The 20127-nt window shown below is 41.2% G+C and overlaps 1 protein-coding gene and 1 non-coding gene across 6 annotated transcripts in view; one reads left to right on the forward strand and one right to left on the reverse strand.

Annotated features, from left to right (window-relative positions):
• The window catches only part of vash2 (vasohibin 2), a 37164-nt gene that overhangs the window by 11617 nt on the left and 5420 nt on the right, over positions 1 to 20127 (reverse strand). For all 5 annotated transcript variants that reach the window (XM_085381993.1, XM_085381989.1, XM_085381992.1 and 2 more), the window contains exons 3-7: positions 9004 to 9092; positions 8745 to 8801; positions 8365 to 8439; positions 2733 to 2970; positions 2502 to 2645 (exon numbers count right to left, since the gene is read on the reverse strand). In XM_085381993.1, the coding sequence (XP_085238119.1) occupies positions 2502 to 2645; positions 2733 to 2970; positions 8365 to 8439; positions 8745 to 8801; positions 9004 to 9092 (603 nt within the window). The remainder of the gene's footprint in view (positions 1 to 2501; positions 2646 to 2732; positions 2971 to 8364; positions 8440 to 8744; positions 8802 to 9003; positions 9093 to 20127) is intronic.
• On the forward strand, positions 6603 to 6675 carry trnat-ugu (transfer RNA threonine (anticodon UGU)). Its single transcript has one exon. It is a non-coding gene; the product is annotated as a tRNA-Thr (tRNA).

The raw sequence follows: 20127 nt of genomic DNA on the forward strand, positions 1-20127 counted from the left end.
AAGAATAATAAGAGTAACAATTAAAACTAACTAGCTGCCGCCATTGTTGGAAACTGAGCTATGAATTCTGGGACACAGCTTCTTCTTCGGGGTTTAACGGCAGCTGGCATCGTTGTACATGCAGTGCTGCCATCTTCTGTTTCAGTCCGTTATTACACTCTTAAATCCTGCTACTCATTCCTGCGTCTTTTGGGATCTTACAAAGCTTCAAACGACGCGTCGACTATTAAATCAGTCGTCGACGATTTTGATAGTCGACGTAATCGTGACTAGTCGACTAATCGTGGCAGCCCTACTTCATAGTAGAAGAGTCATAGTGTGTGAAATGCCCTGCCTGCAGTCCAGTCCTTTCACCATCTGAAAACACGTGGTGCATTATGAAATGAAAAATTCAACAAAGATGATCCAGGACTGCTGAGCTACTAGAATACTAATACAAGAGTGGGAGAATGTTCCAAACGTCCAAAAAAGCTCCTCTCACTTCCCAGATGTTTACAGAGTATTGTTAAAAGATGAAAGGGTGCTACACAGCGGTAAACATAGTCCCACTCCAACATTTAAAACATGTTGCTGCCATTAAATTCAAAAAGAGCTAAAATCTTTCTTAAAATGCTGCATTTTCTCAGTTTAAACATTTGGTTTGTTTTCTATGCTCTACTGTGAATAAAATATAGGTTTATGAGATTTGCGGATCATTCCATTTTGTATCTATTGACATTTTTATGCAGTATTACAGCTATTTTATTTTGTACATGGGCACAGACACAAACGCACTCTATACTAACTTCACATCCTCTGGAGCACAGCAGATTATACCAAAGTCTCACAAACCCCAATGCACTTGACCTGTGCCTGCCCGTGATTCTATGTGCGTGCGAGACAGCTGCAACCTTACTGACCTACATAACTTGCTGACATACAGTACATGTTATATACTGTATCACTGTCTAACATCAGCGTCTATCACACAGCTACTCACACATTGCTTTCATGGAACTGCAAATGCTGCAGGAATACACAAAAAAGAAAGAAACTCATAATAAATACAAATAAAAACCTACGGGTCCTCATAAAACATTTAACCTTGTGCAAAACACTTCTGCATCTCCCTTCCTCACACGTACACTCACACATTCCTTCTTCCCCATCGTGCCCTAAATAACTCTTGACAGTTTATATTCCCTGTTCAGCCCAAAGGAAACGACATCTATCTCTGGTCCGACGGAAAAATATAATAAAGGTGTTTCCCTGGTTCTTTCTCTCTAAAAAACAAAAAAGGCCATGTCTGTCCAAACAAAGGATGCAAAAAATTGCATCAGAGTTGAATCACAGATAGCAAATTTGCTTTTATTTTAAAATTTAATTAATACGACCATGAACTGAAACTGTGTGTGTGTGTGTGTGTGTGTGTGTGTGTGTGTGTGTGTGTGTGTGTGTGTGTGTGTGTGTGTGTGTGTGTGTGTGATTTTAAAAAGGTAATTTTTGTCAGCTGATCTAAGTTTGAGAGACATTTTCATCTTTTCTAGTGAAACTATTTTCACTGAATTTTGTCAAACAGACCTCTTTCCCACAGTGTGGAATTACCCACTTTCCCCATTTTCACCTCCTAATATTCAGTTTTTCAGCATCTTGGCTGATTTATTTTGTGGTTTGTTTGTGGTCTGTATTTTCCACTGCTGCTGACTGTGGGCTGCCAGTTCTCTCTTCCATTCCAGGCTGTTCTTACTTTCTCCCTTAGTGTACAACCCTTTTTCCATTTATGCATTATTGTATACATAATATATCTAAGTCTGCCGGTTAGAAAAAAATGTCTGAATGTTCACAAAGTTGCTTTTTTCTCTTTTTTTTTTTCCAAACCAATAAAGGTGTTTCTGACCTGATTAATATTTTAAATGGAGCAATGCTGTGAGACTCTATCTAGTGTCTATGTAGTGTAATATACAAAACAGGAAAAACCAAACCTTAAGTGATGCTGATGGAACATTTAATCATCAGTCGAGAAAAGCATTATTTCAAGCAAGCTATAAAGGTAATTTAATCGGAAACGTCGACAGTGCCAGCCCACTTTAGATACACTTCTAAACACCCAAACGTCAGCTTCTTTAAAAGGTTCTTTCTTACAAGCCTCATTCACCCAGTCACACACACATTCATACAAGCACCTTGCCTAACATTGGCATACAGTCACATGGGATGGGAAAAGAACCACCAATGCTGCAATTGGTAGATGAATCGCTCTGCCTCCTGAGCCACAGTAGCTTTACCCGACCTGCATTTGCTATGAATCTGCAAGCCACTGTGCAACCCACCATCACCCCAGTTCTTCTTTTTCATGCCGTTTCTGATTTAATCGATAACATATATATTGCGATTGATGATTGCTTTTTCATGTACTGCCCAGGGCAGCAAATTCCCATAACAGAGCTGTGGCACAAAAGCAAATTAAGTGTACAGAGAAAAATACCCTGGGGCATATCTGTATGTGAATACACAATATGTACCTTCATCCTCATGTCCCGCCCATGTTTCTCTAGCTCTTTTTTCATCTCCTGAGCTCCCAAACAGGCCAGGTTCAGCACCAAATGCTTCCATTCAATTGGCTGGAAGACATGTGGGTCGTGAGGCACGTACAAACCAATCTTCACCTGGTAGAAACAGAAAATGTGTTTAAAGGTTCTTCATTAACTCTTGGACTGCATTTATTTCCCACACCCTTTATCTTCTTCCTTTACCTTCTTTAGTGTGTGCTGGTATCTCTTGTAGGAGTTTTCAAATTCAGCCACCAGTTCTCCGAGAGTCCGATGGGTGAGTGGTTTGTCCATCAGGTCCTGGCGGCGGCTCATACCTAGCGACCCATACCGGCCATTGCAATAGACGCCCAGCACAACATGGTGAAAGCAGTGACCCGAAAACTGGGTCTTAAAGCTGATGGGGAAACGCTCGAGAGACGTCAGCCCATTGGTCAGGTAGCTGATCAACACCGCAGGATTAAGGAAAGACCTGGAAGTTTTTTTGTGGTGTAAAAATATTATTGGGGTAAAATAAATGTCTGCTGTGCTTTTATTGCACCTCTGGAACTGCTCAAAAATTATTTACCTTTGAGTACAAATCTGAGAGTGAAAGTGTATTTGTTTGAATTTGTCACAGCAGAGGAAGCAAAGCAGCTTGAGTTGTTTGAAATGAGATTCAGTCTGACTCTCAGAAGGCCTATAGTATGAAAATGTCACTGGGTAAATAATGTCTTCTGAACACAGTTTGTGTGCTCATGAGAGTTTGTGCAGCTCCATCGGTCTTACTGAATCTGTCAGGTTCACTGATGTTTTTACATTTATTCAACAAGGAAAACAGGGGCAGAGAGATATGATCTGTCTGGTACAGAGGACACGATAACACACACATCAGATCATATGTCTGCTGATCTTAGTGACTCACCAAGACGTCACAAATGAAGGCAGGATTCGACTGCATGTTCATACCATAAAGACATGTCAGTCCTGTTTTAGGCCACGCCCCAAAACACACCCTTCTTTATCACCTATTTAACTTAGAAACTAAGCTTCGTGCTGTATTAGGTCAAACTCAAGACTGGCTATTAATACTGATGAGGAAGGTTTTTACTGAGGTGACAAATCAAGTGATTGAGGGTTGATTTTCCAATTGAATTCTATATATTAGTTCTGTTTTTGCAATCACAAAAATTTATAGCTACTCGTTATTAGAAGGAAATGCATCCAAAAGATCAGATTTTCAGTAAATTATTGAATCTATATTTAGACAGATCTCATCCTGTGTACTGCACATCTTCATGCTACATGCATCCAACTGTAGCAATCTGTTCTACCATACAGCAACAGAGAAACTTGGAAGATGTCTTTGTGGGCCAGTAGCCAGCCATCTGCTCTATTCTGCCTATGGATGGAAGTCTGCCATTGGTTAGAACACATGTCTGTCACTTCACCAGCCTGGATGCCACAGCACTGCTGTGTTTTCATTAAATATTCACAAAGCAGACCACTGATGACATGCACATACCAATGTATTTCAATGTGTCTCTCTGGCTGTGTGGGGGAGTTTGTGGTTTTAAAGTAGAACACGGATCTAAACAGGGTTGGCTGGACAGTCAAGTAAAGAAACCACTGAACTTCCACAGTCAGCGTGCTGCCCAAGTGACTAAACCTTGGGATGAATGCTTGGACGGTCACACATAGGTTTTATTTGTGCGCAAACATACCACCTGCATTATTCCCCTTAACAAAATAACTTAATCAATTAATAGCACAGTCAAAATAGAGTTAAATGTGTTAAGAATGTGCTTTTGCTTGTATCATATTGATCATATATTGAAATATTATTTTAGGTAGGCACACTGTTTTCAATCCACAGACTCAGATATTGATACACCTTCTTAACTGGTCCACTTGACATCCCTCTCACTTACAAAAAGGATCAGCAAACATCAGTTTATCAAAACAACACAAACCTGGTAATTTCTTTGCTACTTTTAGCAACTTTTTACATCCTTTCAGCAACAAAAGCCTATGGAGTTCACTACTTTGCAGCAAGATCGTGCCTTCCTGGCACAGAACAGAGCTCTCTCTCTGCACTGTTGATTAGATCAGTCAGAGGGCAGCTCTTTCTATCGTCCCGTTCTAGTTGTCTTTTTTTTTAAATTTGCAATCATGTAAATAGATATCAAATCACAGCACAGTCACTATCTTTGATTCTTTGAAAATATTTACTGTTTTTACTGTTTGTATTTACTGATTACCAGTGAAGCTCAAGAAGCCCCCAAAAACTGATCCTGGGTATCCTGATATAACCGACTGTCACAAAATTAATCTAAACCACAATAGTTCTGACAAGAGATAATTTAAATCAGGGTTGATGATTGTCTTATCCTATTCTAATAACAAATATCATAAAAAATATTTAAACATGTTCATTAGTAAGAAGCTTTTATGAGTGTCATATTTTATTGTGATTCCTTTTCTTCATTGGCAAAAATGAAGAATGATCCACCAATGACAAGAATGCCTGGACGCCAAATGTTTATGTTTGGCATCAGCTTTAACTTCCTCTGACAGATTCCTGCGAGTGTTTCATTTTGGATCAATATTTATCCTACAGGATGAATACAAACATGAAAATCATACACCAACACACCCTGCTGTTTCTTGCTAATGAATGCTTCATTAGACAGGCGTACTTCCTGTGCCAGAGGACATGTGACACTGCTAGCAGTAGCTCCCTGACTGAGACTGCGACTAAAAGAGCACCTATCACTACCTCACACTACTCATCCATCTGTCAATTCTAAAGCAAAAATTAAAACAAACCTCTGTGGATTAGTTTCTCTGCCCCACAGGGATGCTCTAATGCAACAGAAATCCATACTTGTTCTGTTTCTGAAAAGCAGAGGTAACTGAAAAAGCTTAATAATAAATATAAATTCGTTGCAGCAACAATGTTCTGGTTAACTCTCTCACTGTTCCTCTTACCTTTTGCATCCTTTTCCTCTCCAATCCTCTACCCTCCCTTCCTCAAGTTTCTATGTCAGTGCAAAGATTAAAGATAATATTTTAGAAGCATAAAATTCCCTTTACATATATTTTTTCCTTTAATCAAGGATATACTAGGATACATCCAGCTTTGTGGTCTTTCCTTATTTTAAAACAGTAAAACCTTATATATATATATATATATATATATATATATATATATATATATATATATATATATATATATATATATATATATATATATATATATATATATATATATATATATATATATATTTATATTACATGCTTCATGCTGTTTATATATATTGTATAATGGCAGATTTTGCTGGATTATTTTGATATTTATAAACAACTAAGTTTTACACTAGGATTCAAGTGGAGGCTGCTTTGTGCTCTAGCCTTACTCTGCAAAGCACCAGTCAGTGATGGCTAATACAATGGGACATGTCACACACACACACACACACACACGCACACACACACACACACACACACACACACACACACGCGTATACATGCACGCATGCAAACACATGCATGCACACACACAGAGCTGGTTGGACCCAAGATAAACCCTGCGTATCCTGGAGAGATTTCAGATCACTGATAACGTGGAAGAACAGAGAACCAGAAGCAGACTAAACCCAGACAGACAGCCCCCACCATTACAGACTACAACAGTGGCTACTCATCCCTTTTTCTTGCCTACGTTTCTATCTTGGCTTTCCACTACTTCTCACAGCGTGACTCTTTCTCACAAATGAAGTGTTTTGATTGAGTTACCAGGTAGGTTAACGTTGCAGGTAAATGTGTGTGAATGACACTGGGTCATTCTTGTTTCACAATGATCCATACAGATTTTTATGTCTTTTAAGTCACTGTATTTTATGTGTGATAATATTATTTAGGACATTATTTAATACTGATGATCCATTGCGTTAAGACATTTCAAAATCAACTGGTTAGGTTGGTTATGCATTAGCATAACAATAGCTGGAATCCAAGGAAGGCGTGTCTATTAATTGGTGTGGCCTTGGTTGACATTCAAATTACACGTAAACCACTGCGGTCAACAGGTGAGGCCTCATAGCTCAGTGGTTAGAGCACTGGTCTTGTAAACCAGGGGTCGTGAGTTCAATTCTCGCTGGGGCCTGAGAACTTTTCTTTTCCCCCCGCTTAAATTATATTTATCAGTCCTGACCTCATAACACAACCAAAGGTGAAACCACACAATTACTGTCTCTTATAGCTCTGAATGTCACTGTGGGGTTCTTTAAAGGGCATGCAGCAAATGGAAAAACAAAACAAACAAAAAAAACTAAAACTGCCACTGTCTTATAAATTCTCCTGTCCTATGGTGACCCCCCGCCCCCCAGAGCTCCTACCGTCCCCCCCAGCTCACTCTCTCCCTAAAGCCAGTCTCAATTAAAGTCACTGTCAGCTGTCACCCTTACAGCCCTTGAGGAAAGCAAATATGAAACTAGCACATGCGAAACTGGACCAACAGTTCACAGACGGGGAGGGAAATCTCTCATCTGGTGACACTCAAAAGTCCTAGTTTCCTGACCTGCTGCTTGTATTTGAAAAGTATTTGGTTGCACTGAAACAATTTTAATATATTTTGTTTTGCAAACTAAGCCATTATTTCACAGGTGTGCAAATCCAATCAATCAAATGAATGTTGCAATGCAATGTGGTAGGCTTTATAAAGTGTGGACCGAAATTCAAAAAGAATTCAACTTCTGAAAAATCATCCATCCCTTTTTGCTCTGCTTATCTAATTCAGGGTAAGGGATGAAGCATATCCAAGCTCTGTTGGGGCAACAGGTGGGGTATACACTGGAAAGGCCATACAGAAAGGCCCCAGACTGGATTTAAACACAGGACCATCCAAACCGCCACTGTTCAACATCTGCTGATAGATCAAATAATACTTTGTATCTTTCAGTTTAATGGTTAAAGCTGGTAATATATTTTTTCAATATGGAAAAATGTTACTTTTGACATGTTACTTTGGTCTGATAAACATAATCAATGAAACAAAACAGAAGCAGCACATTTGCTACAACAGTCATTTTAAACAATAACTCTAAATCAAGGATGGTTTAACAGCTGAATGAGGCTGAATTACACTGTTGGGGTCAGCGCCTTAGTGAATTTACCATTTAAAAATAAAATCACTTTATAACATTTTCTTCAAAATGGCACACATACTCAGTACAAGTGTATTTCTGTGAAGATAGCCATTTGGGTGTCAACTGGCCTTTGGAACCAAGTAGCCACTAGAATAACTGCAGTTTTTAAGCACCTCTGCATGGCTTTATTTGGAGTTTAGTGCATGGAAAAGCATTACAGTTCAGCATATCAAAAACAACAACAACAACAACAAAACAACTGGCAAATCACTTGTGGTAAATAGTCAAAACAAACATTTCCTTTTAGAACAATGATGAAGAACGAGTTCAGATTCTAATTTTGCCATAAGCAAACATGTTTTCAAGGAATTGAAAAAACACTTTCTCAAATCGCAATAGAGAAGGAGTTGCAAAAATAAAGCACTGCTGCTTTCAAATTTAAGCTCTGCTGGATGATACTAAGCTGGTGAGTATTGGGGGGGGGGGGGGGGGGGGTGTCGGTTAAACTTTGAAGTGGGCTTGTTGCCAAGCAACACGGCAAGCGCTGGAAAGAGTGGCAATGGTGGGGAGCATTAGGATATTACAGCAGCATGTCTTATTGATTTCACCCACAAATAACAAAATGACCTTTTGGCCCTCTGCTTAGTGTGTGTGCGTGTGTGTGCGTGTGCGTGTGTGTGTGTGTGTGTATATACAGGAAAGGATACATTCCCAAGATGACGGCCTCGAGGCATTTGATTGGTAAAGACTCCCTGATCATCTCTCTTGCTGTCTCCATTAATCTGAATGGGGAGGAAGATGATGAGATGAGGAAGAGGAAGGAAAGGGAAGGGTTGGAAGCAATACACCTTGCACAGAGACAGCATTGAATTAGACACATGATTTAGGCACTGTGGTAATGTTACATCCCAAAGTCATAATCAAGTAACTCAAGCAACTTAGCTGTTGCTTCCTATTCAAGCCAGCTTTTCATCCAATCAGTAAAGATGATGACAAAAGGGTGATAACAGGACAGTTCTGTTTATATTACTGTGATTGAGTCACAGTGTACAGTTACATGTACTTGCCAAAGCTGCAGTTCACTTACCCACACAGTGGACGGCTCTTCTTGATTTCAAAGAACTGAGTTCCTGTGTGGTTATATCTGATGGAAATGTCAGGGACAACAGCGACTTTACAACACTTCAGTCCTGTGGCTCAACTCCTATTGACATAAGTGATTATGGTGTTTTGATCACTTAAAGTCTATAAGAGCATCCAATGATGTGAGGCACAAGCAGGACTAGCTTCACCTGACAGATAAAAGCTTATACTGTCCTCCCTGTCGTGCTTGTGATAAAGGATACTGCAGAGCCTTCATGAAGTTTTGGACGGCCAACAGCCAGTCTGGGACAGACATGGATGGCTTGAAAGTTGGAATTGAGGGAATTGGATGCTGGAAAGAGAAAAAGAGAGAGCATTAGAGATATTTTTTCCACATCATTTTCAGTAAGTCGACATATGGTAACACTCAGAGCCCCCAAACCACCTTCCGCCATCTTTAAAAAAACCCTGCATTCCTAATGTGCTGTGACTCATTGCATCTCATATAGCTGACACACACCGCTGTTCCTTAAACCAGTCTTCTTTATTTTTAAACAACAAACACCTCATTAGAAACTCACCTCTCTTTATACTCGAGTGCAGTGCATGTCTGACACACAACATGAGCAAGTCTCTAACTCAAGATATTAGGGTCATGTTCTCTGCACCACCTCTACGCCCACAGATACCCACATGGTGAACAGCAACATGTGGTGAAAATGAACTCCCACTGCTGCTTTGGCAGCTGTTTCACCTCAACAAGAACCAGTACAAAGAGGAAACAGCGGCTGCAAGTGTGGATACATGAACAGACGCGACCACACCAAGAGAGGGTGAGTCAGGCTGAAATACAGACTGAAGCTTCCTCATACACAGGCAGCCTGCGTGATGTACATATATGTGTGTGTGTGTGTGTGTGTGTGTGTGTTTGCGCGTGTTTGTGTGCAGGAAGGGTGAACCATAGCACAAGGCCTATCATTTCCTGTGGGTTTTGCTCCATTCTTTATTGACAGCATAAAAAGGGAAGTGAGAAGGAGGACAACAGAACAACATGGTGACACAGCTCTGCATGCTACAGTGTTTTTGGTCGCTTGTCTTTCGTTTCCATAAAGAAAGATTTAAAAAGAAGGAAGTCAGAAAGGTTTGTTTTACAGTCCCACAGGAGGTATTTCACCTACACGCTTCAGTTGTTGGCCTCGTTCATGTATGATAAACAGACACATTTCTAATTTAATCACTAATGCTGTCACAACAAACAGAGTCACACTGTAACCCAAAACATATTTATAAAATTGCAGCATTATATGTTTTTTTTGAGCCCAAACTTAAAATGATAGAAATGCTAATTTCATTTCTATGTGCAGCCAGCTTCTTGGTAGAAGGCTAAGCTATATGACACAACTAAATTGAAATGATCAAAGGTGATTAACTTCGGACTGGTTCAAGGGTTTATGTGATATGTTATGTGGAACATGCAGTTAAAATTCACATACACACTTTAGTGTATTTATGTTTGGGCCAGTGTAGCCTCAGTGAAACTGAGCTGATGCTATCCTACATCTGACCGTTTCATCTAGGTCCCTTGGTTTGTCCATAATCTACGATGGTTTGACAATTTTGACAGTTAGCCTGATCCCACTCAGTACAGTACTGCTACAGTATACAGGCTACACACACATATGTTTAAACTAATATCTGACAAGGCTCAATTGAAATTGAAATCTATTAAATCTAGCTTAAATGGTTGCCAATTAACTTGTGTTTCCATAGAGACAAAAAAGTCAAATCGACTTTAAAGCAGACGCCAAGCCAGCCAGGCAACCTGTCAGACAGTAAGTCACAGAGCAAATAAAATAATCAGCCAACTGGCCACTCGTACAGTTATTAGGCAAGTCAAAAGTCATTCAGCCCATAAATCAGTCTGCCAGCTGGCCCAAACCAGTAAATAGCAGGTTTTACTACCACATAATCTCTCATGTAGTGAAATCCTCACTAAGGCGTTATGGAGTGGCTACAGCAGCTGACACACACACAAACACGTGCGCGCGCACAAACACACTAAAGCGGCTTTCGTCTGGGTCAGGGAGTGAGATGAGTGCTGATCTCTCCGTTATCATCCTCCCCTCTCTCCTTTCCGCTACAGTAAAAGGATGATGGTGACTTGCACAGCTTAATGTCCTTGTGAAGCGTGCGTTAAGCAATCACATTGGACATATATGTACAATATGCAGCACACTCTTATTAACTATAATATACTGTAGACAGCAACACAGTGTCAGGATGCAGTAGCCTTCCCCCTGTCTATTAAGAGTTCAGCTTGGAGAGCATCAGTTCAGAGCCACAGTTAACACTGATAATTAATCTGTCACTGGTTCCTTTCCTGTTTTCCTCCCTCCTCTGTAATCTTGTCCCTTTTCCTCTTTCTTCTCCAACCATCCTTTTGTTATGTTTTTATAGTCATCTCTACTCTACTCTACTCTTCTTTTGCCCTTTCTTTCCCATTATATTCGTATCTATCATCTTTTTCCCCCCTTTCTGTAACGCCCCTCGTTTTTCTCCCTCTTCTCATATGTCATTTTGTCCTCCTTCTGTATCTTCACCAACATGTTTTTTCTCCACCTCTACAGTCCAGAGCCAGCTTTACATCCACCAGGTCTAAACATCATCTGTATCCGTCTCCCCTCTGCTGGGTCTCAAGGACTAACATATCCCATCCAGCAGCACAGACAAAATACAAAGCGACTGGGACACAGAGGAGACAGTATGACTGTCCTGGTTTTTGAATTTTAAATTGTTTGATGGAAATGGGGGATGAGCAGTAAAAGGCAGTATAAGAAAGAAAAGGAGGTGGAAAATAGTAAGAGAACTGCAGAATAATTGCCAAGAGTCAAATTAATTTTATAACTAGTTTTAAGAACAGGCTCAGCTGTTGTTAACAAATTATTAAAGCTGAGCAAGACATGTAAATTTATTTACAATTCCATGCCTTATCTATCCAAGCTTTTTGGGAGTATAAATAAACAGATGAGTGTTTTTGTCTTTAATGTATGCTGGGTAATACTAAGGTGACAGATACTACAGATAGCTGTGTCCTCTACAACCTTTAAAGCACTTTTGCTCTGTGTGATGAAATATTCAAAACAAATAAGCAGGACAGAAAGAGGGAGAGAGACCGATCAAATTTCCTGTTGTCAAGTTATCTTTAGAGCGGGACATCCCAAGGAATGCCTTTTTCTCTGAGCGTGTGTGCAAAAAAGACAGCTGAGACACCAATGATTAATCCTCAGCATAAGACTTCCTTTTTTCATTTGTATGAAAAGTAATGACAGCATTCCCTGAAGGCTTCCACTAGTTCACTGCAGACAGCAGTACTTAACTGTGGCTTGTATCTGCTGCAAGACTATGATAAGCACACACACACACACACACACACACACACACACACACACACACACACACACACACACACACACACACACACACACAGTTTCAGTTTATGGTCATATTAATTAAATTTTAAAATAAAAGCAACTTTGCTATCTGTGATTCAAATCTGATGCACACACACAGTCACCGAATGTATATATTATATATAATGTTCTCCCCCCCCCTCCCTTTTGCACAAGTCAGGCTACATTTCACTGTGTGTTATACCTGTATAACTATGCATGTGATGAATAAAGAACCTTGAACCTTCTTGAAGATTACTGCTGCTGTCTGTAATTCTTTGCCTCAGAGCACATCTGTCTGCAGTAATCCTTGTTGGCAGGCGTCCATATGTATCAACGTCCGAGCCAAAACATTTCTACTTGAATTACACACATAGGGATGTCTGTAATTCAGCAGCACTGTTTTACTCTGGACCCTGATATATATTAGGGCTGCCACGATTAGTCGACTAGTCACGATTACGTCGACTATCAAAATCGTCGACGACCAATTTAATAGTTGACGCGTCGTTTGAAGCTTTGTAATATCCCAAAAGACGCAGGAATAAGTAGTAGGATTTAAGAGTGTAATAACGGACTGAAACAGAAGATGGCAGCACTGCATGTACAAGGATGCCAACCGTTAAACCCTGAAGAAGAAGAAGACATCTCATATTTTCAAAAGCGCTCTGACGTTTTCGGAGACGTCTGTTACCCACCAGCTCGATACCTAGCCCAGGTTCAAGGCTCACTAGAGCCCGTGAGAACACCGGACTCCCGGCACATCATTTTCAAACCCACCGCTGTCTTTCGCTACTCAGGTTAAACATGATATACAAGTCACTAAGATAACTTAAAATGTTATTGTTTGGCTTTTTTCGGTATTTTATTTGTTCCTGAGTAAATCAGTTTGGCTGCGATTCAAGTTATAGTTTTTACACAGCTGAGTAAACGTCAAGCAGACAACTGACTATCAGAAGTGTGAGATGCTCGAGAATATACTCCGGGGTCCCGTTATATTTTAGATAGCAAGGAGCAGACGGCTGAGTTTATTAAACTTCACCGAAACAATCTGTAAATTTCATTAAAAATTAAACAATCATCTTGTCTTTATTTTTAGTTAGCACATACCTAAAACACTTAAAAGCTGTAAGCTAATGATAGTTATATAAGAGCAGATGCATGCTGGTGCAATAAGCTGTAGGTTTTACGCTCAATGGATGCATGATCTGATTAGTCGACTAATCGCAAAAATAATTGGTGACTAGTCGACTATCAAAATAATCGTTTGTGGCAGCCCTAATATATATAACAGGTCATATTCGCTAAACTATCCCACAAAAATAATATCATTTTGGGAATCTGTCAGCTGCAGATTTTTTTCCTGCTTTCTTGTTGTTATGTCACTTGTTATGTCACTCAGGTCATTCTGCTGGGGCAATGCTAAAAGGTTATAGTTGTACTGTGATCTGTTAAGGCCAACCAAAATAAATAAATCCTATTGTCATTGAAGAGAAACATTTACCCTTAAAAGAATTCCTCCCTGAAAGAAAACTGAAAAACGTGATGACCAACACTTTGCCAGATGTAGAAAAGTAAAGCAAAAAAGCCATTACACTATGGCTTTTTAATATTTTACATTGGGTTGAGCAGGTCACTGCAGGGGCCATGGTTTTGCATTTCATTGCCCTGTTTTCTCTCTCTGACTTCCCATTTACTCTACTGTCCTGTCAAAAACTGTCCCCTGTCCCTTTCTTTTCACCACTGCTACAAAATCTCCAGGCATCAGAAGATATAACCCCTGCAGACTTCCTGCTTGAGGCTCTGAGCTGCATGAAGTAGACATGTGATTTTGAGTTTGGTTTTAGCCCGGACAACGTTGGCTATACCCAGGAGCTCTTGCATCTCGCCAAAACAACTGGCTCTCCTCCACTGGTGATGTAAACAGACCAGATGAGCGGTATCATTGAGAGTGGAAGGGGATTGGCCTACGTAAGAGGAAGACTGCAGAGCTGTAAGGTTTTTAGGTTGGGTGGTGCAACAGATGAAAAGTCCAAGATAAGCTCATCCTTGGTCCATAAGTCTTGCTTGAGCTTCATCACGTTTTTTTTGGAAACTTAAGTAAGCAAGCCATGATGATGATGCTAAACATATGTTCGCAGTGACAAAGGTTAAAAACAACCTGATATCTGTCTGTGGAGCAACACCTTAACTCAGCTTTCTGTATTCTATCTTTCTACAGCTGTTTCTTAGATTTATAGTGCACATATTATTTATTAATGCACTTTGCTCTACTATCTACTCTCTTAATCGTACCTTTTACTCTTCTTTAACTTAACCCAATTTTTCTTTTCTTTTTTAAAAATCTGTTGCATACATAAGTTGTTTTTCTGGCAGTATAAGACCCTCACTATGTACCTGGAGGACTTTTACTTAATGTTGTTTATTGTAGATTGTATTTTATTCTTTATCCTGCTGCTGTAACACAACAATTTCCCTTGTGGGATCAGTAAAGTAAAGATTAACCCATCTCTCTAAACAGATTAAAATCTATAGTGCAGTATTTATTAAAGTCAGTCAAGTGTATAAGAGTAAGGACCAAAATCCAGTCCATAAAGCACAAATTAAAGCTAGGAGAAAGGCAGTCAAAGTCTCGTGATTTAAAATAGTGAGCAGGAACCAGAAGAATCGAAATCCAAATAAAAATCAACATGTCTGCACTTTTGAAACAATGGCTGGTTGTCTCTTAGGAACCAAATTTCACCTGATTTTAGACTCTAATCAGAAGTAAATTGGTTAGTGTGATTTAGTGAATGGTTGCAAATAAGCTGTATTCAATCTGTTGTAATAGCCTGAGAAGATTAATTGCCATTGTTCAGCCAAGTGTACATGTAAAGACTGGGACTTTTTAGAGGCCATGGCTACCCGACCAGATTTAGCCCAGAAAACCAGGTCCATGGATATTGGGTGCTTCGGGGAAAGAGAGTGCAAAGGAAATGAAAAACAAATGTATCCTTCCCCTCGACTGACAGCATCTGTACAGTTAGATTTAGCTCATGTTCCACTGACCAGTAACCAAGCCTCAGATGTAGCACAACAGAACACACAGCAGGACATGAAAACAGACTCATGCTTCAACCTGTCACGCTGTGCTTTTAGGGCTTACCGAAATGTTTCAGATAAAATTAGTGAAAATTTAAAACCCTCAGGAAAAATTGCAAAGTGAGCACTGGCTGTAATTATGGTGTAGTTTACAAGGCTTGCAACTTTTGGAGACACTATATCCTGAATCAAATCATTTCTTTCAAGCTTTGGTTGTAAAACAGATCTTTGCTCTGTAGAGTTCTCGCTTGTTTTGTTTCCCCATCAAAAACCCTTCAGGCAGTCCAGTTGGTATTCAGAGATTATCCACCACCCAGATTGTATTAGAGGGATTATTTGGGTGCTGTGGTATGGTGTTAGGACACAGAGAATGGTGACAAGGATTCTGGTCATAGACTGTAATACTGACCTATATTTTAAAAAGCATGTCAAGCTACCACATGTTGCACTATCTTTACAAAGTTATATCGTGGCTAATGATGTTCCTCTCACCATTTGTCTTACTGTCATATGACAAATGGTTTATAAAATGTAAATTTATATAAATTATAAATTTACATTTTATAAACAGCAGCTGTTAGAAATGTCACATTAACAGAGACTACCAAATTCAGATTACACTATATGACGATAATATGCTAATTAATAAGTTAATTAAACATTTTTGGCTTTCACTGTCGGTCCTATTAGGGAAGCAAAACCATTTTCACTCTCATGTCTTCTCCTTGTTCTCTTTCCCCACCTTAAAGCACAGTTAACCCACCTTGGTTAGTTGTGACTGTATCTGTGGTAACCACCCGTTTTACACCTTATAGACACACACACACATACACATACTAGAAGGAGTATCAGGTTACAATAATGGATTGGATTTATATAGCGCTTTTCAAGGCACCTAAAGCGCTTTACAATCCCACTATTCATTCACTCTCACATTCACACACTGATGCAGGCAAACCACAGTTGTAGCCACAGCTGCCCTGGGGCAGACCGACAGAAGCGAGGCTGCCATATCGCGCCATCGGCCCCTCTGGCCAACACCAGTAGGCGGTAGGGTAAAGTGTCTTGCCCAAGGACACAACGACCAGGACAGAGAGAGCAGGGGGATTGAAGCAGCAACCTTCCGGTTAGAGATGAGCTTCCCAATCCCCTGAGCCACGGTCGCCCCACGGGGCCAGGTTACATATCAACAAAGTTACAATGGAAACCAACTGACAATGGAGATACCTACATAAAGCACCAACACAAGACATTACAATAGACAGAGACAGGAATCGAAATCCATGGAAACAAATAACAAAAATGGTAGATGAAGTATAACTTACACAGCTGATGGTTTTTTTTTATTATACTTGTAAATCAGATTTAAGTGGTGATTCTTAGCATTACTTAACGTCATATTAGTTCATTGGTTAACTTAGCTAGCAGAGGAACTCTGTTGGCTGTTATGAGATTGAATTGAGTTAAGCCAATTTTGCAACATAACGGTACTGATCCCTGGTTAAAGGTGACCCCCTGTGAATTTTTGCCTAAGCTCTCAATAACGCTTAGAATCACTAGTGACTTTGGTGGTCTGATCTTGACCTGCGGCGGGACAGATTCCAACTCCACCTTTGAAGTGGAATCATGTTCATGGGCTATGACACCGAGTTGACTAAGAACACAGACTATGAGTTGTAGTCCAACACAGCGGACTTTTAAACAGTTTTATTTAACAGGTTATTTGTGAGACTTGATTCATAATGTATGCAAGTCTAGATTAGACACACTGAAGAAAAAAAACATCAATTTGAAGGTTTTAAAAAGTAGACTAATTGTTTACATAAAAATGTGTTTATATTTTCTTCGTATTAATTATTGCTTCACTGAAGACTGCAAGTTGTAGTGTGTCTTACAATATGCAACGCTAAATCTGTCCAAAAGTAGATACTTCTACATATACAAGGCACAGTTTAGTGTGTTTGTGTGCACACACAACCTGATGCTGTCCTTGTATCTGGAACACAGTAAGTGAGTTTGGCATTGCTAGCCAACCAGGTCACTAATGACCACATGGCCAATTAGCAGAGCCAAACAACAACCGGATTCCCTTCACCTCTGCCTGCAAAACAACAAGCATTCATCCAAATCACTGACGGGAAACTATGAGGAAAATCTGGGCTGAGGGGCCTCAGAAGCAACAGACAAAGATAAATATGTGTTTATATATATATATAAAAAACACCCAGCACGCCCCTGCGGGCGGTTTATCCTTCAAGCTCGGGTCCTCTACCAGAGGCTTGGGAGCTTGAGGGTCCTGCGCAGTATCTTAGCTGTTCCCAGGACTGCGCTCTTCTGGACAGAGATCTCCGATGTTATTCCCGGGATCTGCTGGAGCCACTCGCCTAGCTTGGGAGTCACCGCACCTAGTGCTCCGATTACCACGGGGACCACCATTACCTTCACCCTCCACATCCTCTCGAGCTCTTCTCTGAGCCCTTGGTATTTCTCCAGCTTCTCGTGTTCCTTCTTCCTGATATTGCTGTCATTCGGAACCGCTACATCGATCACTACGGCCGTCTTCTTCTGTTTGTCTACCACCACTATGTCCGGTTGGTTAGCCACCACCATTTTGTCCGTCTGTATCTGGAAGTCCCACAGGATCTTAGCTCGGTCATTCTCCACCACCCTTGGGGGCATCTCCCATTTTGACCTCGGGACTTCCAGGTTATACTCGGCACAGATGTTCCTGTACACTATGCCGGCCACTTGGTTATGGCGTTCCATGTATGCCTTGCCTGCTAGCATCTTGCACCCTGCTGTTATGTGCTGGATTGTCTCTGGGGCATCTTTACACAGCCTGCACCTGGGGTCTTGCCTGGTGTGATAGACCCCAGCCTCTATGGATCTTGTACTCAGAGCTTGTTCTTGTGCTGCCATGATTAGTGCCTCTGTGCTGTCTTTCAGTCCAGCTTTGTCCAGCCACTGGTAGGATTTCTGGATATCAGCCACCTCCTCTATCTGCCGGTGGTACATACCGTGCAGGGGCCTGTCCTTCCATGATGGTTCCTCGTCTCCCTCCTCTTTCTTGGGTTTCTGCTGCCTGAGGTATTCACTGAGCACTCGGTCAGTTGGGGCCATCTTCCCAATGTATTCTTGGATGTTCGTTGTCTCATCCTGGACTGTGGTGCTGACACTCACCAGTCCCCGGCCCCCTTCCTTCCGCTTAGCGTACAGCCTCAGGGTGCTGGACTTGGGGTGAAACCCTCCATGCATGGTAAGGAGCTTTCTTGTCTTTATGTCAGTGGCTTCTATCTCCTCCTTTGGCCAGCCTATTACCCCAGCAGGGTATCTGATCACGGGCAGGGCGTACGTGTTGATGGCCCGGATCTTGTTCTTACCATTCAGCTGACTCCTCAGGACTTGCCTGACCCTCTGCAGGTACTTGGTGGTTGCAGCCTTTCTAGCAGCCTTTTCATGGTTCCCATTTGCCTGCGGGATCCCCAGGTACTTGTAACTGTCCTCTATGTCTGCAATGTTGCCTTCTGGTAGTTCAATCCCCTCAGTTCTGACTAGCTTCCCTCTCTTTGTTACCATCCGACTACACTTCTCCAGTCCGAACGACATTCCAATGTCATTGCTGTATAGCCTGGTAGTGTGGATCAGTGAATCGATGTCTCGTTCACTCTTGGCATACAGCTTGATGTCATCCATGTACAGGAGGTGGCTGACAACTGCTCCGTTCCGTAGTCGGTATCCGTAGCCAGTCTTGTTAATGATCTCACTGAGGGGGTTCAGGCCTATGCAGAACAGCAGTGGGGACAGAGCATCTCCTTGGTAGATCCCGCACTTGATGGTGACTTGTGCTATGGGCTTGGAGTTGGCCTCTAGTGTTGTACGCCACATCCCCATTGAGTTCCTGATGAAGGCTCTTAGGGTCCCATTGATCTTGTACAATTCTAGGCATTCCAGTATCCAGCTGTGGGGCATTGAGTCATAGGCCTTCTTGTAATCAATCCAGGCAGTGCACAGGTTGGTCAGTCTGGTCTTGCAGTCTCGGCTGACTGTTCTGTCTACCAGTAGCTGGTGTTTTGCGCCTCTGGTATTCTTGCTAATTCCTTTCTGTGTCCCACTCATGTATTGACCCATGTGCCTGTTCATCTTAGCCGATATGATGCCTGACAGGAGCTTCCATGTAGTACTGAGGCAGGTTATTGGTCGGTAGTTGGAGGGGACCGGTCCCTTCTTGGGGTCCTTGGGGATCAGGACCGTCCGACTTTCGGTTAGCCATTCCGGGTGTCTCTCGTTAACTAGCAGCTGGTTCATTTGTGCTGCCAGACGCTCGTGGAGTGCAGTCAGCTTCTTTAGCCAATAGGTAAGTCGCACCTTTCTGCAACTCCGTTAGTTGGCTAACCTCCCTCCGTGCTACTTTGATCTTGCCCTCTAGCCTCCTTCTCCATGGAGGGTACTGCCCCTTGTGGCTGTTCAACTTGTAGCCAAGCATCTCACTGATCACTGCTGCCGTATTGTAGATCAGCTTGTTAGTGTCGGTAATCGTGGTTGTAGGTATTGTCCGTAGTGCTGCATTAACATCATCTAGCAGACCTTCTGAGGGTACTTCACGTAATCTTGGTAACCGGCTACGGGGTATCCAGGTTTCAAGCTTATATATATAAGGGGTGCAACGATACACAAAATTCACGGTTCGGTTCGATACTTTGGTGTCACGGTTCGATATTTTTTCGATACAAAAGAATGTTCATGCATTTTTAATTTGTCATTTATTAAAATTATACATATATATTTTAACTCAAAAGCACAGTTTTTAAATTTAACCCTAACCCTTGTGCATGTTTTTTATTTTGACAGCGAATGCGC

This window comes from Rhamphochromis longiceps, linkage group LG15, assembly GCF_057381845.1.
Source record: "Rhamphochromis longiceps isolate RC_006_pf linkage group LG15, R_longiceps_female_GT1.1, whole genome shotgun sequence".
Taxonomy (NCBI): Eukaryota; Metazoa; Chordata; class Actinopteri; order Cichliformes; family Cichlidae; genus Rhamphochromis; species Rhamphochromis longiceps.